The sequence below is a fragment of the Thermobia domestica genome, chromosome 16, assembly GCF_964235325.1.
Source record: "Thermobia domestica chromosome 16, izTheDome1.hap1.1, whole genome shotgun sequence".
In the NCBI taxonomy this organism is placed as follows: domain Eukaryota; kingdom Metazoa; phylum Arthropoda; class Insecta; order Zygentoma; family Lepismatidae; genus Thermobia; species Thermobia domestica.
The window spans coordinates 41842576-41856116 of record NC_137469.1 but is presented as its reverse complement, the minus strand read 5'-3'; the positions used below and the strand labels follow the sequence as shown (position 1 = coordinate 41856116).

At 35.2% G+C, this 13541-nt stretch overlaps 1 protein-coding gene across 1 annotated transcript in view; it reads left to right on the top strand.

Annotated features, from left to right (window-relative positions):
- Nucleotides 1-652: 652 nt before the first annotated feature.
- The window catches only part of LOC145673041 (trans-1,2-dihydrobenzene-1,2-diol dehydrogenase-like), a 60331-nt gene continuing 47442 nt past the window's right edge, over nt 653-13541 (top strand). The window contains exons 1-2 of the mRNA XM_081742374.1: nt 653-807; nt 9405-9609. Coding sequence (XP_081598500.1) covers nt 745-807; nt 9405-9609 — 268 coding nt within the window. The 5' untranslated portion in view covers nt 653-744. The remainder of the gene's footprint in view (nt 808-9404; nt 9610-13541) is intronic.

Below are 13541 nucleotides of genomic sequence, written 5' to 3'. Positions count from 1 at the left end.
ATTGAGCGAACTCTTTGTGTTTGAGTGACATCTAGACAAAATTCAAGGGACAACTATGTTAAAAAAAAAATCTTACTCATACTGAACATTAGTTTTCGGATTAAGTAGTATTTTCTTTGCGGAGATTGAGATCCTGCGATTTTTGTGTTTGTGGGACATTTGAACTTCACCACTCGAGTATGTTGTAAACACACTTTAAATACATGGCTAGATAAATTTTCAGATTTTCTTTGATTTATTTTCTGAGTTGTGTTCTTTAATATTAGCATATGAAAATTTCAGGGGAAAAATCATATTGGAAATTTTTATGTATTTTGAAAAAATATTAATAGCGGTATACCACTCTTGGTAGATCTCGTGTAACTAGGCAATCAATAAACTGTTTCCGAAAATACTCCAAACAACTTTTCGTTGCCACCTTAAATTTTCAAGAAAAAATTAAAATGGTGTTTGTCACACTCCAGCTCACCAGTTACGTTACAAAAACATAAAGTCACCAGTTAAGGGTTAAATCACATTATCTTTGAATGTTCTCTCTTGAAGAATAAAAGAAATAATCGACTGCATTTATTATATATGCAATTAGGATTTGGCCCATTCTCAGTAAATCAAATACTATCGTCTCCGTGAATCATCAAGGATAACGCTTTGAAAGCTTGAAAGGAAGGAAGGAAATGGCTTTCACCAATAGCGTAGGTGGGGTTAGTAAAACTTTCTGCATGCACCTGGCATCCTTTCAAAAGAATGACATGCGACATGGCTGAAGCCGGAAAATCCTTTGGACGTATGCAATCTGCAGGCGGGAAGGTTGGTTTTTAATAAATCGTTGTTAATGACGTTTAATATGGGTTCAAATGATGGTTTTCTTCCTTAGGTTTAATATTGCTAAATGCTCGTTTAATTTATAAGGGTAATTCAGCTTGTTTTAAAGTTAAATCCGGTTCCTCGTGCACACCGTAGTGTAACGTGTGTAAAACAAACGTAGAAAAAAAAATGTGAACTTCATGAATTGAATGAAATACGTACGGAATCAAGAAAATTGTAGGGAATTATGTCTTCTTCTGTAACCAAATACGCCTGAATTAACATTTGCACATAAAAATAAACGGACTTGTTTGTAATAACGACAAGTTAGAAACTCAAGAAATGAGGATATCAAAACTTCGTATATATGAGCAGTAGAGTAAACATCTGTAAATATGAGTAGTTTGACTAAGAGCATGAAATAGCCAAAAATAGATTGCCAATAACTTGCCACCCAAATATATGAGCTCATTACTAATAACACAAAGATGTTTGTTTAGTGGATATTGAGAGGACTATCCAATTTACTAAACATTTACCTTGAAAGTAGATGAACAGAGTGTAAAAAATAACTGAAAAATATTTGAATTCAGTGCACAATAGTATTTAAGAAACATATTCAAGTTAATACATTGTACGTCATTTATTCCGAAGTTAGTCGTCTGCTTGATTTTCCACAACAAGCATAATAAAAGCTACGGAAATTTAAAAATCAAAAATCTTCATTTTGTTTAATTTCGGACTCCTTATCAGGAGCAGTTAATCCGAGTTTAGTATAAATACAGTGTGGACGTACGACATAAAAACTGCATAAAGTACGAACCAGCTTGTGCTAGGTTGCTGCAGTTTTACTGTACGAATCCACAGATTGTAAAATGTACGGCAAATTGTATGGGGAAGTCTAATTAGATCATTTTATGTCGAGAACAGAACCCCTGGGGGCTTCTAACCCGTTCCTGCTCCTGCTGCTATTAAAACTTTACTATAGATCCGTATAGTGAAACTGCATGGTAGGTTACTAAAAAGCACGAATGGTATCTTATCCGAGTAAGGGCAGGAGCGCAGCAAGAAGGCCCAAGCTGTAGCGAGGGCGTACATCCATAGGGGGCACGCGGGTCAGTGACGGTGAGTATACGCATAAACGAGGATAGTGGAAAACACTTTATATGGCATAAAATACATGCCTTGTGTGTTGTAGAGATTTGCAATACTTCTATAATTATTTATACACTGCCTTGTTATAGCACTTCACTTCATCATGTCTTTCTGATGGAATACTATGTGGTAAAGAGCACATGTTCACAGTACAACTGCTCGTTAGTTTCCCACAATCGTACCAAGCGGTAATCTTGCATGAAGTGGTTCGCTCCGCTTGCCAAATAGTTCCATGTTTATAACTGCTTTGAAAAAGATAAACACAACTTCCCGCTCTCTTTACATATTTAACCAGCACTCAAACGAGCAAAATGTCCATTATTTTGCTAGAAACCGTCGACCAATTTGAGAATTTAATTCTGAGGTATAAACGTTTTATGTAGTCCTATGTACCCACCATTGCTAGTGCTCCTGTCTCGACACACTGAGCCTTTCCCCCTAATCAGCTTGTGACGGGAGGTGAATTAGCTATTTGCAAAGAACCTGACAGTTATACATTTGTACAAATAGATGTGTTTGAGGCAGGGTTGTTGGAATTTTCCCCAGCCAAAAATTCCCCAGTGGGTTTTATTGGGTAAAATCCAAAAAGCCCACCTCAAAATTATATTTCAAAACTTGGATTGAAATAATAATATGATGATTATAAGTACTTTCTTTAATCGTACTCCTTAGTGTATGTCTAGTTTCAAAATTGGCTTAAAATATGTATAAATCACCAGAACAAAAATAATTGAAAACAGAAAGGGTTTGGGAATCATTCATAATGAATTTTATTTGCGCTCGATCAAATTCGCTGTACCACTGTTCAAATGTAATATTTTATGTAAAAACGAAAAGAATCTTGTTTGCGCACGCAACATGGGAAAACGGTTAAACCGTTTGGAATGCATTTTTTGATGCAGTTATCATGTACTGGAAGTAGGTTTTTAATCAAGTTACTTTGATTAAAATGCGTGTTCTATTTGGGGAAACGGAGAGTTAAAATCTATGCGTAAATCTTAGTACCACATGATTCTGTCAAGTTAGGAAGACGACATTTTTTTTATTTGAACTTCCCATTGAAAGTTAATGGACCGTGTCCCAGTGTTTTTGAGAGTTTCCATTTTAAGTGGAGGAACGGGACTATTTTCTACGGTATAATTTGAAAGCGATGTTGCCTGTTTCACACGGAGAAATGGTTGAGCAGTTTAAAATAATTTTTTGAATATACAGTGCTTACCTGCCCTGAAGTGAGTTCTTAGCTATAATAATACTTTAAAAAAAACGGCAATTTTTTACTTTGACTCAAACAATGACTTCAACTGATTCATCTGATCCGGTTCCCGGAGCAGTTTAGGAATCATTCCTAAACTCTCGGAACCGGATCAGATGAATCGCTTACAGTTACTATCAGAGTGAAAGTAATGTACGATGTTAAGAATTATACTATAAGTAAAAGGGCCAAAATGTTACTAAACACCATTCCTCCTATAAGTAATTCACTATTTTTAAAACAAGCTGATGTGCCCCTTGCACTTACGATTATACTATAATTCTTAACATTATACATACTGTTCTATACAAAGGAAGATCTTGCCAAATACTCAAATGAAAAAAAAAATCAAGAATAAAAATAATATCAATTAAAAAATGAAAACACTCACCGCTAATGATAGACAGATCCAGCATGGCGTAAAAATTGAAAATATCGCTCTCCAAGTGACAGACTATCATCGAATTTACGCCGCCATACATGCCAGTAAAAATACATAATTGCTGATTCCACACACGAAAAAATAAGATAGCAAGCGCAGTTGCGCACTACTCAACTTCACACTATTGAAAAATACTCCTTTCCGCACAGACGTCGATTTATTAAAGCAAGGGCACTTGCTATTATTACAAACAAGAAAAAACAATAAACGCCCACTTTTACCATACGTCAGAAATACCTTCAGCCTTCAACCACGTGCTTACTTACACTTCCTACAAGGAGACAGAACATGCGACATCACACTACCAAACTATCATATGACTGTACGGACACCTAGTGGGAAAAATATGAACTACCGCCAATCTCAACTAAGAACGTCACACGGAAGGAACGAACAGTTCCAACAAGTGACTCAGGCAGTAACAGTTCCAGGAAGTGACTGATCCTATAAGAACCGATTAAAGTCACTGTTTGACTCAAAGTAAAGACTTGCCAAAAAAAAAAAAAGTATATAAGCTCATTAAAAATAAGTTGGCATGTGTTGCAACGTTTTGGGGAATTTTGTTTTATGTGGAGGGGGTGTTTTTCCATAATTCCTTTGTTTAATTGAAGGCGATGTTGCCTGTTGTTTGTGATCACATCACGGGGGAAATGATTGAACAGTTTGAAATGATGTTTGGAACACAGTTCATTATTATTATTTAATGTATTTATTGTGTTACTTTGACTAAAGGACACATCGTAATGGAAGTAAAGGGGGTTCAAAATTTCAGCCAAAATTACAGTATCTCGTGGGTACGTGAAGTTAGGGAGATGAAATTCGGTACATAAACACCTCACTAAAAATAAGGAGGCATGCCACTTCCTCTTTTTGAAAATTTCAGTTTTAAGGGAACAGAAAGGTGTTTTCTATAATTTCCTTCTTCACATTTAAATCGACGACGTTTATTGATTGTGATTGTGTCACAGGAAATGGCTGAACAGTTTCAAATGAGTTTTAGAACATAGTACCACCTCATGCTGGGTTATTATCTTGTAATTTTCCTTAAAGGGCGTATCCTAAAGGGAGAAAGGAGTTGAAAATTCATGCCAGAAATAGAATATCTTACCACATTTTCATTGATGTGTGTATCCTAAGGGGGAGAGGAGGCTCAAACATTTTTCTTGAACCTAATTCAACCCGTGCAAAGAACGGGTACTGAAGCTAGTATGGAATCAAAATAATGCGGCTACATTTCCTTTGATTTTGTTACATACTTGTGTATTAATATAAACCTAGGGAATTTCTTCACTACACTGATGTGCAGAAGTGTAGGCAGACATGTTTATACGTCCAGAGGTTCCTTTTTAGCATCTTTTATGCAAAATGGTGTTAGTTCCAGTCTACAAAAACTTCCTGGACAGCCTGTAATATGGAAATATCAAATAATAACCTTTGCTGTGGGTAGTAAATGTATGTTTACCAATGCATCATTAATACCAACAACAAAAGTTCCACTTTTACATATCTGAACTTTTACAGATCCACCCTGAAATTTTCTTGAAATTACTCAAAACTTTCCAGATTGGCACATATGATGATGTGGTTCGCTCCTTCAAGACTGTTTCGGCTATCTAAGGGAATCCAATCATAGTAAACCACAAACAAATTATAAAAATTACTATCAAATATTATAGATTGTCTTATTCTCAAATGAAAATTAATCTTATCAGGGTAAATAAATATTTATTCAGGAATAAACGAAATGAAAGTGATTCGACGAAATCCCTTATGGTAAAATAATAATAATAATAATAATAAAAATAATAAATCCGGAACTCTTTCACTTCAGGGACCTATCCCTTAAGTCGGATGATCATCACTCAGACCAACAGACTCCTACAAATTTATTTAATCAGACTCCACCGATCCGTCACTCCCTTATTATTTTTGTTTGACGACTACCTCTATCGGGAAAGTGTGACTACAACTTTCCGTCTACAAATGTTAGAGACCTTGTTGTCAATGGACATCACTTAGCCGAAAGACTGATTCTCTCAAGCTTCTGTCTCCGAGGTTAAAACACAAGTGCATAACCTACTTTCTCCTATCTCGAAGATAATTAGAATCACTTATCCCAATAAGCTATCATTCAAGCTTATCACTAGCTAGCTAAATGTTAACAATCTTGGTCATTACTCAGACCAAGAAAATCACTCATTCCTACCTCTGGCCATCACTTAGGCTAGTTCCTACTTATTTCCTTATAAAATCAGAAAATCTAACGCCATCACTCAGGCTCCAGAGAAATCATTTATTCTCTGTGAGAGGCTTCTCTTTTATATGGTCGAAGACCCTTCTCTTTTTTAATTTACTTATTTTTATTTTCGCTTAAAAATTAGTGATGTCAGCCAGCTCGGGTCGAGATCTGAGTCATTGGCTCGGCTCGGTTCAACTGAGCCGTTAGCTCCGGCCGGCTCGGTTGCGATGAGCCCTCGGTTCGGCCTAACTGAGCTGAGGGTTCGAGCTGGCTCGGTTGGGTGAGCTGTTGACTCGGTTCGATGGTGACTGAGCCGAGCCGTTGACAACACTAGTTCACTCGGTTCAATTTCAACTTCCGAACTGCAACTACCACTCAACCTCCAAACTCCAACTACTGTGTGTTTCTTTAGCCCCCACTGGTAATCAAACCTGAGGACTTCTTCGTCTATCATAGGTGTGTTACACATTCAACCATAGAGGGCTCATGTTATAAGTGAAAAATTGATATAAAATATACGTATTTTGGACATGTCTTCAGATTCATCTGGTTATTTTGTCATAACCTTTGTAATTATAAAGTTAATATTTCATGCAGTTTATTAAGATAATTAGTTGTTTTGCAATGAAATAAATTTGTGATTGAAGCTGCTAAGTACTTGCCACGAAATGCTAAAACAAAAGCCCAATTTTCGAAGTTGGATTACGCGAAGACAAATAAAATGTTTTATATTTGAGTTTCAGTAACTCATTTGTTAATCAATCTCTTAAATCGGTGACTCTACTGTATATATCATTCGAAAAACTAATGAAATAATAGTACAAATATGTAAAAGTTTGAGTGTGTCTACAACTATTATTGTTAAGGTCGTGTAACAGCTTTTTTTTTTTTTTTAATATATATATATAGACATCCTGTGTGTTTATCTAGAGACTTGTTTTGCTTTATTAATTCCATCTATTTATTAATAACTGAAAGAATATTTCTAAAAGAACTTGTATTTTTTCTTTGTTGTTAATCAGGACGATGTTGCGCCACACCGGCTCGGCTCGAGTCCTGAGCCACTGGCTCAGCTCGAGTTCCGGCTCGGCTCGGCTCACTTGCAATGAGCCATCGGCTCAAGTAAGACGTCGGCTCGGTCGGGGTGAGCCAACGGCTCGGCTCGGTGGTGACTGAGCCGTGAGCTAAGCCGCTCGAGCCGTTGACAACACTATTAAAAATCCGCAAAAACTCTTTTGAATACGAGCAACCGTCGCAAGCCTCTGGAAAATTCCATCGATTGCTATAAGAAAAAAAAAAATATAGAAAAAACTTGAATGTGAGTTCGTTAAATAAAGCTGAAAGAAAACCAAGCAAGAAATACACAGTTTAAGCAGATATACACATACAAATAAGTAAGCAATATCCAAGTTGAAATTATCAATATATAACATGTAATATGTATATATGTAGTTAAATATATGTCCGGCCAGACTTAACTTTATCAGTAACAAAATTATATACACTTTTTACACTAATCCTTTATTCAAAAAATAAAACACAGTAAGGGGGCGAACACTGGTCCTTACAACGAACTGTACGGTTATTTATATACTATGAGTCTATAAACCAGGGTTGGCAAAAAAAAGTTTTTTTTGAAAAACTTTTTTTTTTCTTTTGTTTGTTTGTTTAAAGCAGGTTTCTTGGTTTAAATGAATAGCTCAATGTATTTATATTACAAATAGACAGAAATAAGTTTGTTTCGCCTTGGTGGTACTAAGCAACAACGAGGTTTTCCTGGATAGGGTCACATAAGCTTAAGACGGAATCCAAACCGCTTCTCGGCTTACATCCGAGACAAATTGTCCTCCATTTGGACTCGAAACCGGGATTAATTGACCACAAATGCGATAAGTCTACCGACTCACTCACGAAGAACTTCTGATAAAATTACGTTGTACTGATCTTTACAATGTTAATATAATTGTCCAGAGTCATTTCAGAAAGACAAAATATAAACAGTTGTGCAAGTGAAACGATTATACAGAATTATATATAAATCAGGAAACTACCGCTTTAGCCATCGGGAAAATCCTGTTATTACTTTAAATGCAAAGCAATAACGGAAAAATCCCGTTATTGCTTTGCATGTAAAATTTTAAAGTCAACGTATCATAATCAGTACGCTAAAACTGAGGTATTAAATTATAAATTTAGTATGTAGATATCATTCAATAAAATGAAAATTGAAAGTCCAATCTAAGCTAATGTTGGAAGCTACGTAGGCAGTCGATAAATTTTGCCAACTTCTATCAGTATATTTAAGCAAGCTTGGCTTCTTTATAAACAACAGCCATTCAAGCAAGCAGGCTTTGTTTCGTATGTTTAGGCTTAGCATCCTTATCTAATACCGAGGATATCAAGGAGAGCTTTCGCTAAAAGTGACGTCCAAACAGCAACTTGGTTTACAATTGAAAGAAGGGTTGTGGTTCCACCGAGAATTGAACATGAGACACCTCGATTAAAAGGTGAAAAGGAGATAAAACTAATACAAATGGTTTGATATGTAGAAACGTCACCATAAAGTTTACACGATTTAAAGCATTTTTTCATTTTTTCTTTGGTTTAAATGTTAAAAAAACAGCTGGTTTAAACCAGCCAACTCTGCTATAAATAATACTAATTTTCTACTCGTGTTCAATGTGATGCACTCAATAGACTTCTTAGTGCTTTTTACTGAGTTATTTCAAGTCAAGTTCCATAGTGGTTCAGCGCAAGTTCAGATATTTGAGAGTGTATCTTTTGTTACTTATAATAGAGAGTTGTATGTAGAACATTTTCTCTAGAAGAAAGGTTTTTGTTTTTGCTATATTGTAACGAGTGATGTCAAAAAATGTGAGTAGCAGTTTGCTAGGTTGCTTTAAGAAAATATCCCTGAGAAAGATGATGGAAGTTCCAATTAAAAATTTCGTCAGTTATTAAATGATAGAATAGAGCAATGTTTGTTCAAGTTAATATTTGTAATCATATGTCAGTTTATTTCTCTAAGTTGTTAATAGAATATGTGCTTTTATGAGGTTATTTTTCAAGAAAATACTGTATGATATTTATAGACGTAATGACGTGTCCTTGATATTATCAGTCGTCATGGAATCTTCCGTTGCTAGGTGGAAATTATTATTAATGATAGCATATTTGAAGATGATAATTCGATCGGCTAAAGTTACATTTCGTTCAAAAACAAGATTCTTTCTACAATTTGGGTCCTCATATACGTACACATGTCAGTTAAGTTAAGTTTTCCATTTTTAAATGTATTCTTTATGTGTGAATGTGGTTTTCTGAATAATCATCGTCAGAATTTAATACATAATACAGAATTTAATAATTTAATACTCTTTATAGTTTTTTAATTGTTGCAAAATACGCGCGAGAAAGAAAATTCTAAAACTATCATTTACTTGTATATTTGAGAAATACATGTAACAATCGAGTATTGTTATACTGATCGTTATTTTTCTCTAACTTTATAGATGGCACCTATTAAATGGGGTATAGCAAGTGCAGGCAAAATAAGTCATGATTTTGTGACCGCATTATCCACATTGTCTGCAGACGAACATGAGGTTGTAGCAGTTGCAGCTCGACAGCTGGACCGCGCTGAAGAGTTTGCTGCTAGACATAGAATTCGTAAGGCATATGGTTCATACGAAGAATTAGCTAATGATCCTGATGTAGGTAAGTTTACTGAAACACAAAAACAAAGAATGTTATTAAATACTTTACTAAGTTTATGGCCTATGGAACCCCAAGATTCAATGCCACATTCACTAAAGTTGTCCATTGAGTTCTGTCCTTAGCCTGCTGGATCAGTCTTTACTTTGTAAACCTATTTCTGCGAGATTGTTGTTCATCTGCGCCTAGGTCGTTGTAATGGTCTTTTTCTGATTAGGTTTCCAGTTAAAATTTTCAAAGTGTTCCTACGTTATTCCATTCTGGCTACTTCACGACTTGCTGGTCGACTCTTCAGTCACCCTTTCTTACAATGGGCGGGAGTCATCCTTCGTGAGGTAGTAGTGTACATTTAGTGTTAACATTACAAACTGGAAGAGTGTTGAAGGTTTTACAACTGATTTGAACATTTCTATTGTTTTATGCATTATAAACATACGGTGAATTAGTATTTTATTTGTAGTTACAAATGGCTACCGGTACTTTATTGGTTAAAGAAAAAAAAAAGACAACTGGGGATCAAACCAGGGACCCTTGCACATGAGTCGCTGATGCTTCTTACTCTGCCACACCGTCACTTGATAACTGAATGCCTCGTATCATGTATGCGGCGAGTCGGAAATTTTAAGAGCCTTTTTCTCCGCTGTTTCTGGCTATTGCGCTCTTCCAGTTTGTAATATTAACACTTTAATTGTGCACTACTACCTTCCCAAAGATGTCCCCAAGTTCCAGGGTTGGCTGGTTTAAACCAAGGTGGTTTAAACCATGGTTTAAACCAAGGTTTAAACCAGCTGGTTTCTTTCAAAAAAACCAACTGGTTTAAACCAAAAAACGAAAAATATTCGTAAAAGTGTAAGTGTTTGTAAAATCTTGATGAACACACATTTGTGAGTTATCAGTTTTCACTCCCGTACATTATTCGTATTATATTCAGACCTAAATTCCCCATTCATTACTCAAAAAGATTATACTACAAAAGCAACTTTTTTATATAAGTTTATAAATGTTCGTTTTGTGATTTTTTGTAGCTGTTATTATTGTTGTGTAATTGCAATCAAAGAAAAATTCTAAATATTGTTTTGTTTCAATGTTTACTATTGATAAAATACATCGTACTTTGTGTGTGTGTGTGTGGGGTCATACAGACCCCACGAGAGGCATTTAGTGAAATGAGAAGTATCTTTGGTATCTATTTATGTATAAATGAGTCTGAGAGCCAAAGTGGACTGAAATAATTCGTATCTTTAGTCACTTTTCTAACTGATATGCAAATTAAGTCGTTGTATTTCTTTAATTTGGACCAATAAAAGTCGTTGTTAACTAACTTGAACTAAATTAGTTCTTCTGTAGTACTTTGAAATTGTCCATATGTAATTCTGTATAATGGTTTCACTTGTGCAACTGTTCATCTTTTTGTCTTGAAATAACTCTTGACAGTTATATTAAGAAGCATGTAAGGTAGGGTGACCAGATTTTTTTAAATCCAAAAGAGTATATAAAAAAAATGACTAAGTATGAAGACAAGATGAAACAGTATTTTATCCAGTGCGCATGCTAATGAGTTAAATTCTTAAAACGGCTTTACTTACCATGATTCATACTTCTGCGACGATCTTGCTTTCTTGAGTAAGTTAATGTCATCCTTTATTGCCAGTCTGAACTCTTCATAGGTCATGCTTACATTGAACTTCACTTTCATCACTTGTTCCAGTGTCGACACTGTGAGTTGACATTTTTCCTCGCTCCAGTAAGTGTTAATAGCACTGAAGAGCCTCTCACAATCAACATTAGTGCCCGGTAAAGTAAACAAGAATTGCACGAGTGGCACAATCACTTTCAAATTTGACCCAGCCCGCACTAAATCTTTGTACACTATTTTCCATTTGCCCATCATTGTCTCTCTTTTCTCTCCCCATTGTTCAAAGTGTTCTTTAACACATCTGGATATTGCACAGTACGTGTCAAAAATATCATTATCACTGAATTCCAACGAACTGTCTACATATTTTACCTGATCATAGAAATATGCAAACGACTCCTGAAATTCTTCATAGGTAACTGATGTGTCAAGTAGTAAATGTTTCATCTTGTTTACTTCTCCGATAAAACGTTGTGACCACAACTCTAAGTATGTTATCACTTCAGAGTAAAACCTTCTTGACACTGTGTAGGCATATTCCTCTTTTATATTCCCTTCTTTTACAAGTTTCGTAAGTAAATTTCTAGCAGAAAACGGAAAAAGGTTTTGTTCAATTCTATCTTTGTATTTCCTCAGAAGTTCAAAATATTCAACAGAAAATTCAGTCACTGTTCTTTCCTCCCTCTCAAATTTTGTAATTGTTTCAGTGAACAAGATTAGCTGAGCATGCAGGAAATACAGTCACAACTCACTTGTTTCGTCTCGAAAGAAATTGACTATAGCTATTGGAGCATTTTCATCACTCAAAAAGTACCCCTTAAGTGGTTCATACTGACGTATAATTTTTTCTACACACGGAAGCAGAGACAAGAATCTCGTCTTTGAGTGATACAAAAGACCCTCATAATGATAGCCAATGAACTCAAAAAAGTTTTTCAAATTTTCTGTCCTTACAGTAAAAATACTGAAATGGTTGTGTATTTTAAAAAACAAATTCTCAACATCGATCGGTATTACTTTCGAACACGCCACAGAAATTCCATTGTGAAGGATTTGAACCCCACATCCGATAGGCAAAATATATTTCTTCAACCTGCATTCTAGTTCGCTATGCAAGTTTCCTGTTGTTTTGTTTTTATTTATTTATTTTTTTTTTTTATGCTTCCAAAATTTACTGGTGCATTATCAGCTACAAAACCGATGACCATATTTTCCAAACAAAACAGACGTAATGTACCCATTAATACGTTCGACACAATCTCCGAGGTTTCATTAGATATACTATGAATTTTTAGAAGACATGTTTTTACATTAATATCAGTATCTACTTCACAGTACCGCACTAAAACAGGCATGAGTTTGGTTGCTTTACAATTGGAAGCATCACAAGCAACAACAACGAAAGGAGCCTTTTTAACACTATTACTTAAAATATTTTCTGACCACACACCCACCACATTTGTTAACAAAGCCTCCGTTTTCGTTCTCGCACATGCAAATTTTTTATTAACTGTTGATTTCAAAAGTTTGCTAGTGCAGTCCATGCTTCTAAAAGAGTGATGACCACACAAGTTCTAGTCGAATTAAATCTAGCTCTTCTGAAGATTCTGTGGTGAAAAAAAACTATCCAACTTACCTGCTTCGGAAGTTGATGGGCATTCAGTGTGCGATTTAGATTTTATATGTTGTTCTATATCGTATTTCTCTTTATTTTTTATAGAGAACTCCTTCTTACATACCGTGCACCATGCTTTGTAAACATCGTTACTGCGGGCCCTTTTAATGGATAGCTTATTTCAAACGCTTGATTATACTGACATTTTCTCGCGACACTGTTAAGAAAATAAATCCTTCCAATCCTCGAATAATATAATTGAGTGTACGTACGCACGTTAATTAGAATAATAATCACTGCGCGATTCCCACTACCAAGAACTGACTCACTTTGAAGGGAAAACAAAATCCCGGGCCATGTACTGTAGGAATACCAGATATACGTTCCGAAAATATAAATCATTCCAGGTACTCAAACAATTTAATAATTAAAACGTTGAAAGTTTGGATAAACCTATCACTTTAATTTTGCCGTCTTTACTATAGTTTTAGTACTAACTACTAAAAATAGTTTAGTTATATTATTATTTTTTTCTATTGCAAAAAGAAAATCTTGCAACCCTACAATGCAACAAGGACGAGAAATGCAGCACAGAGCAGCGGGTCTGCTACTACGAAGTACTAAATAGTGTTGTCAACGTCCAAGTTTTTACAGGAAAAAATGCGATTTTCGATGGGAAAATGC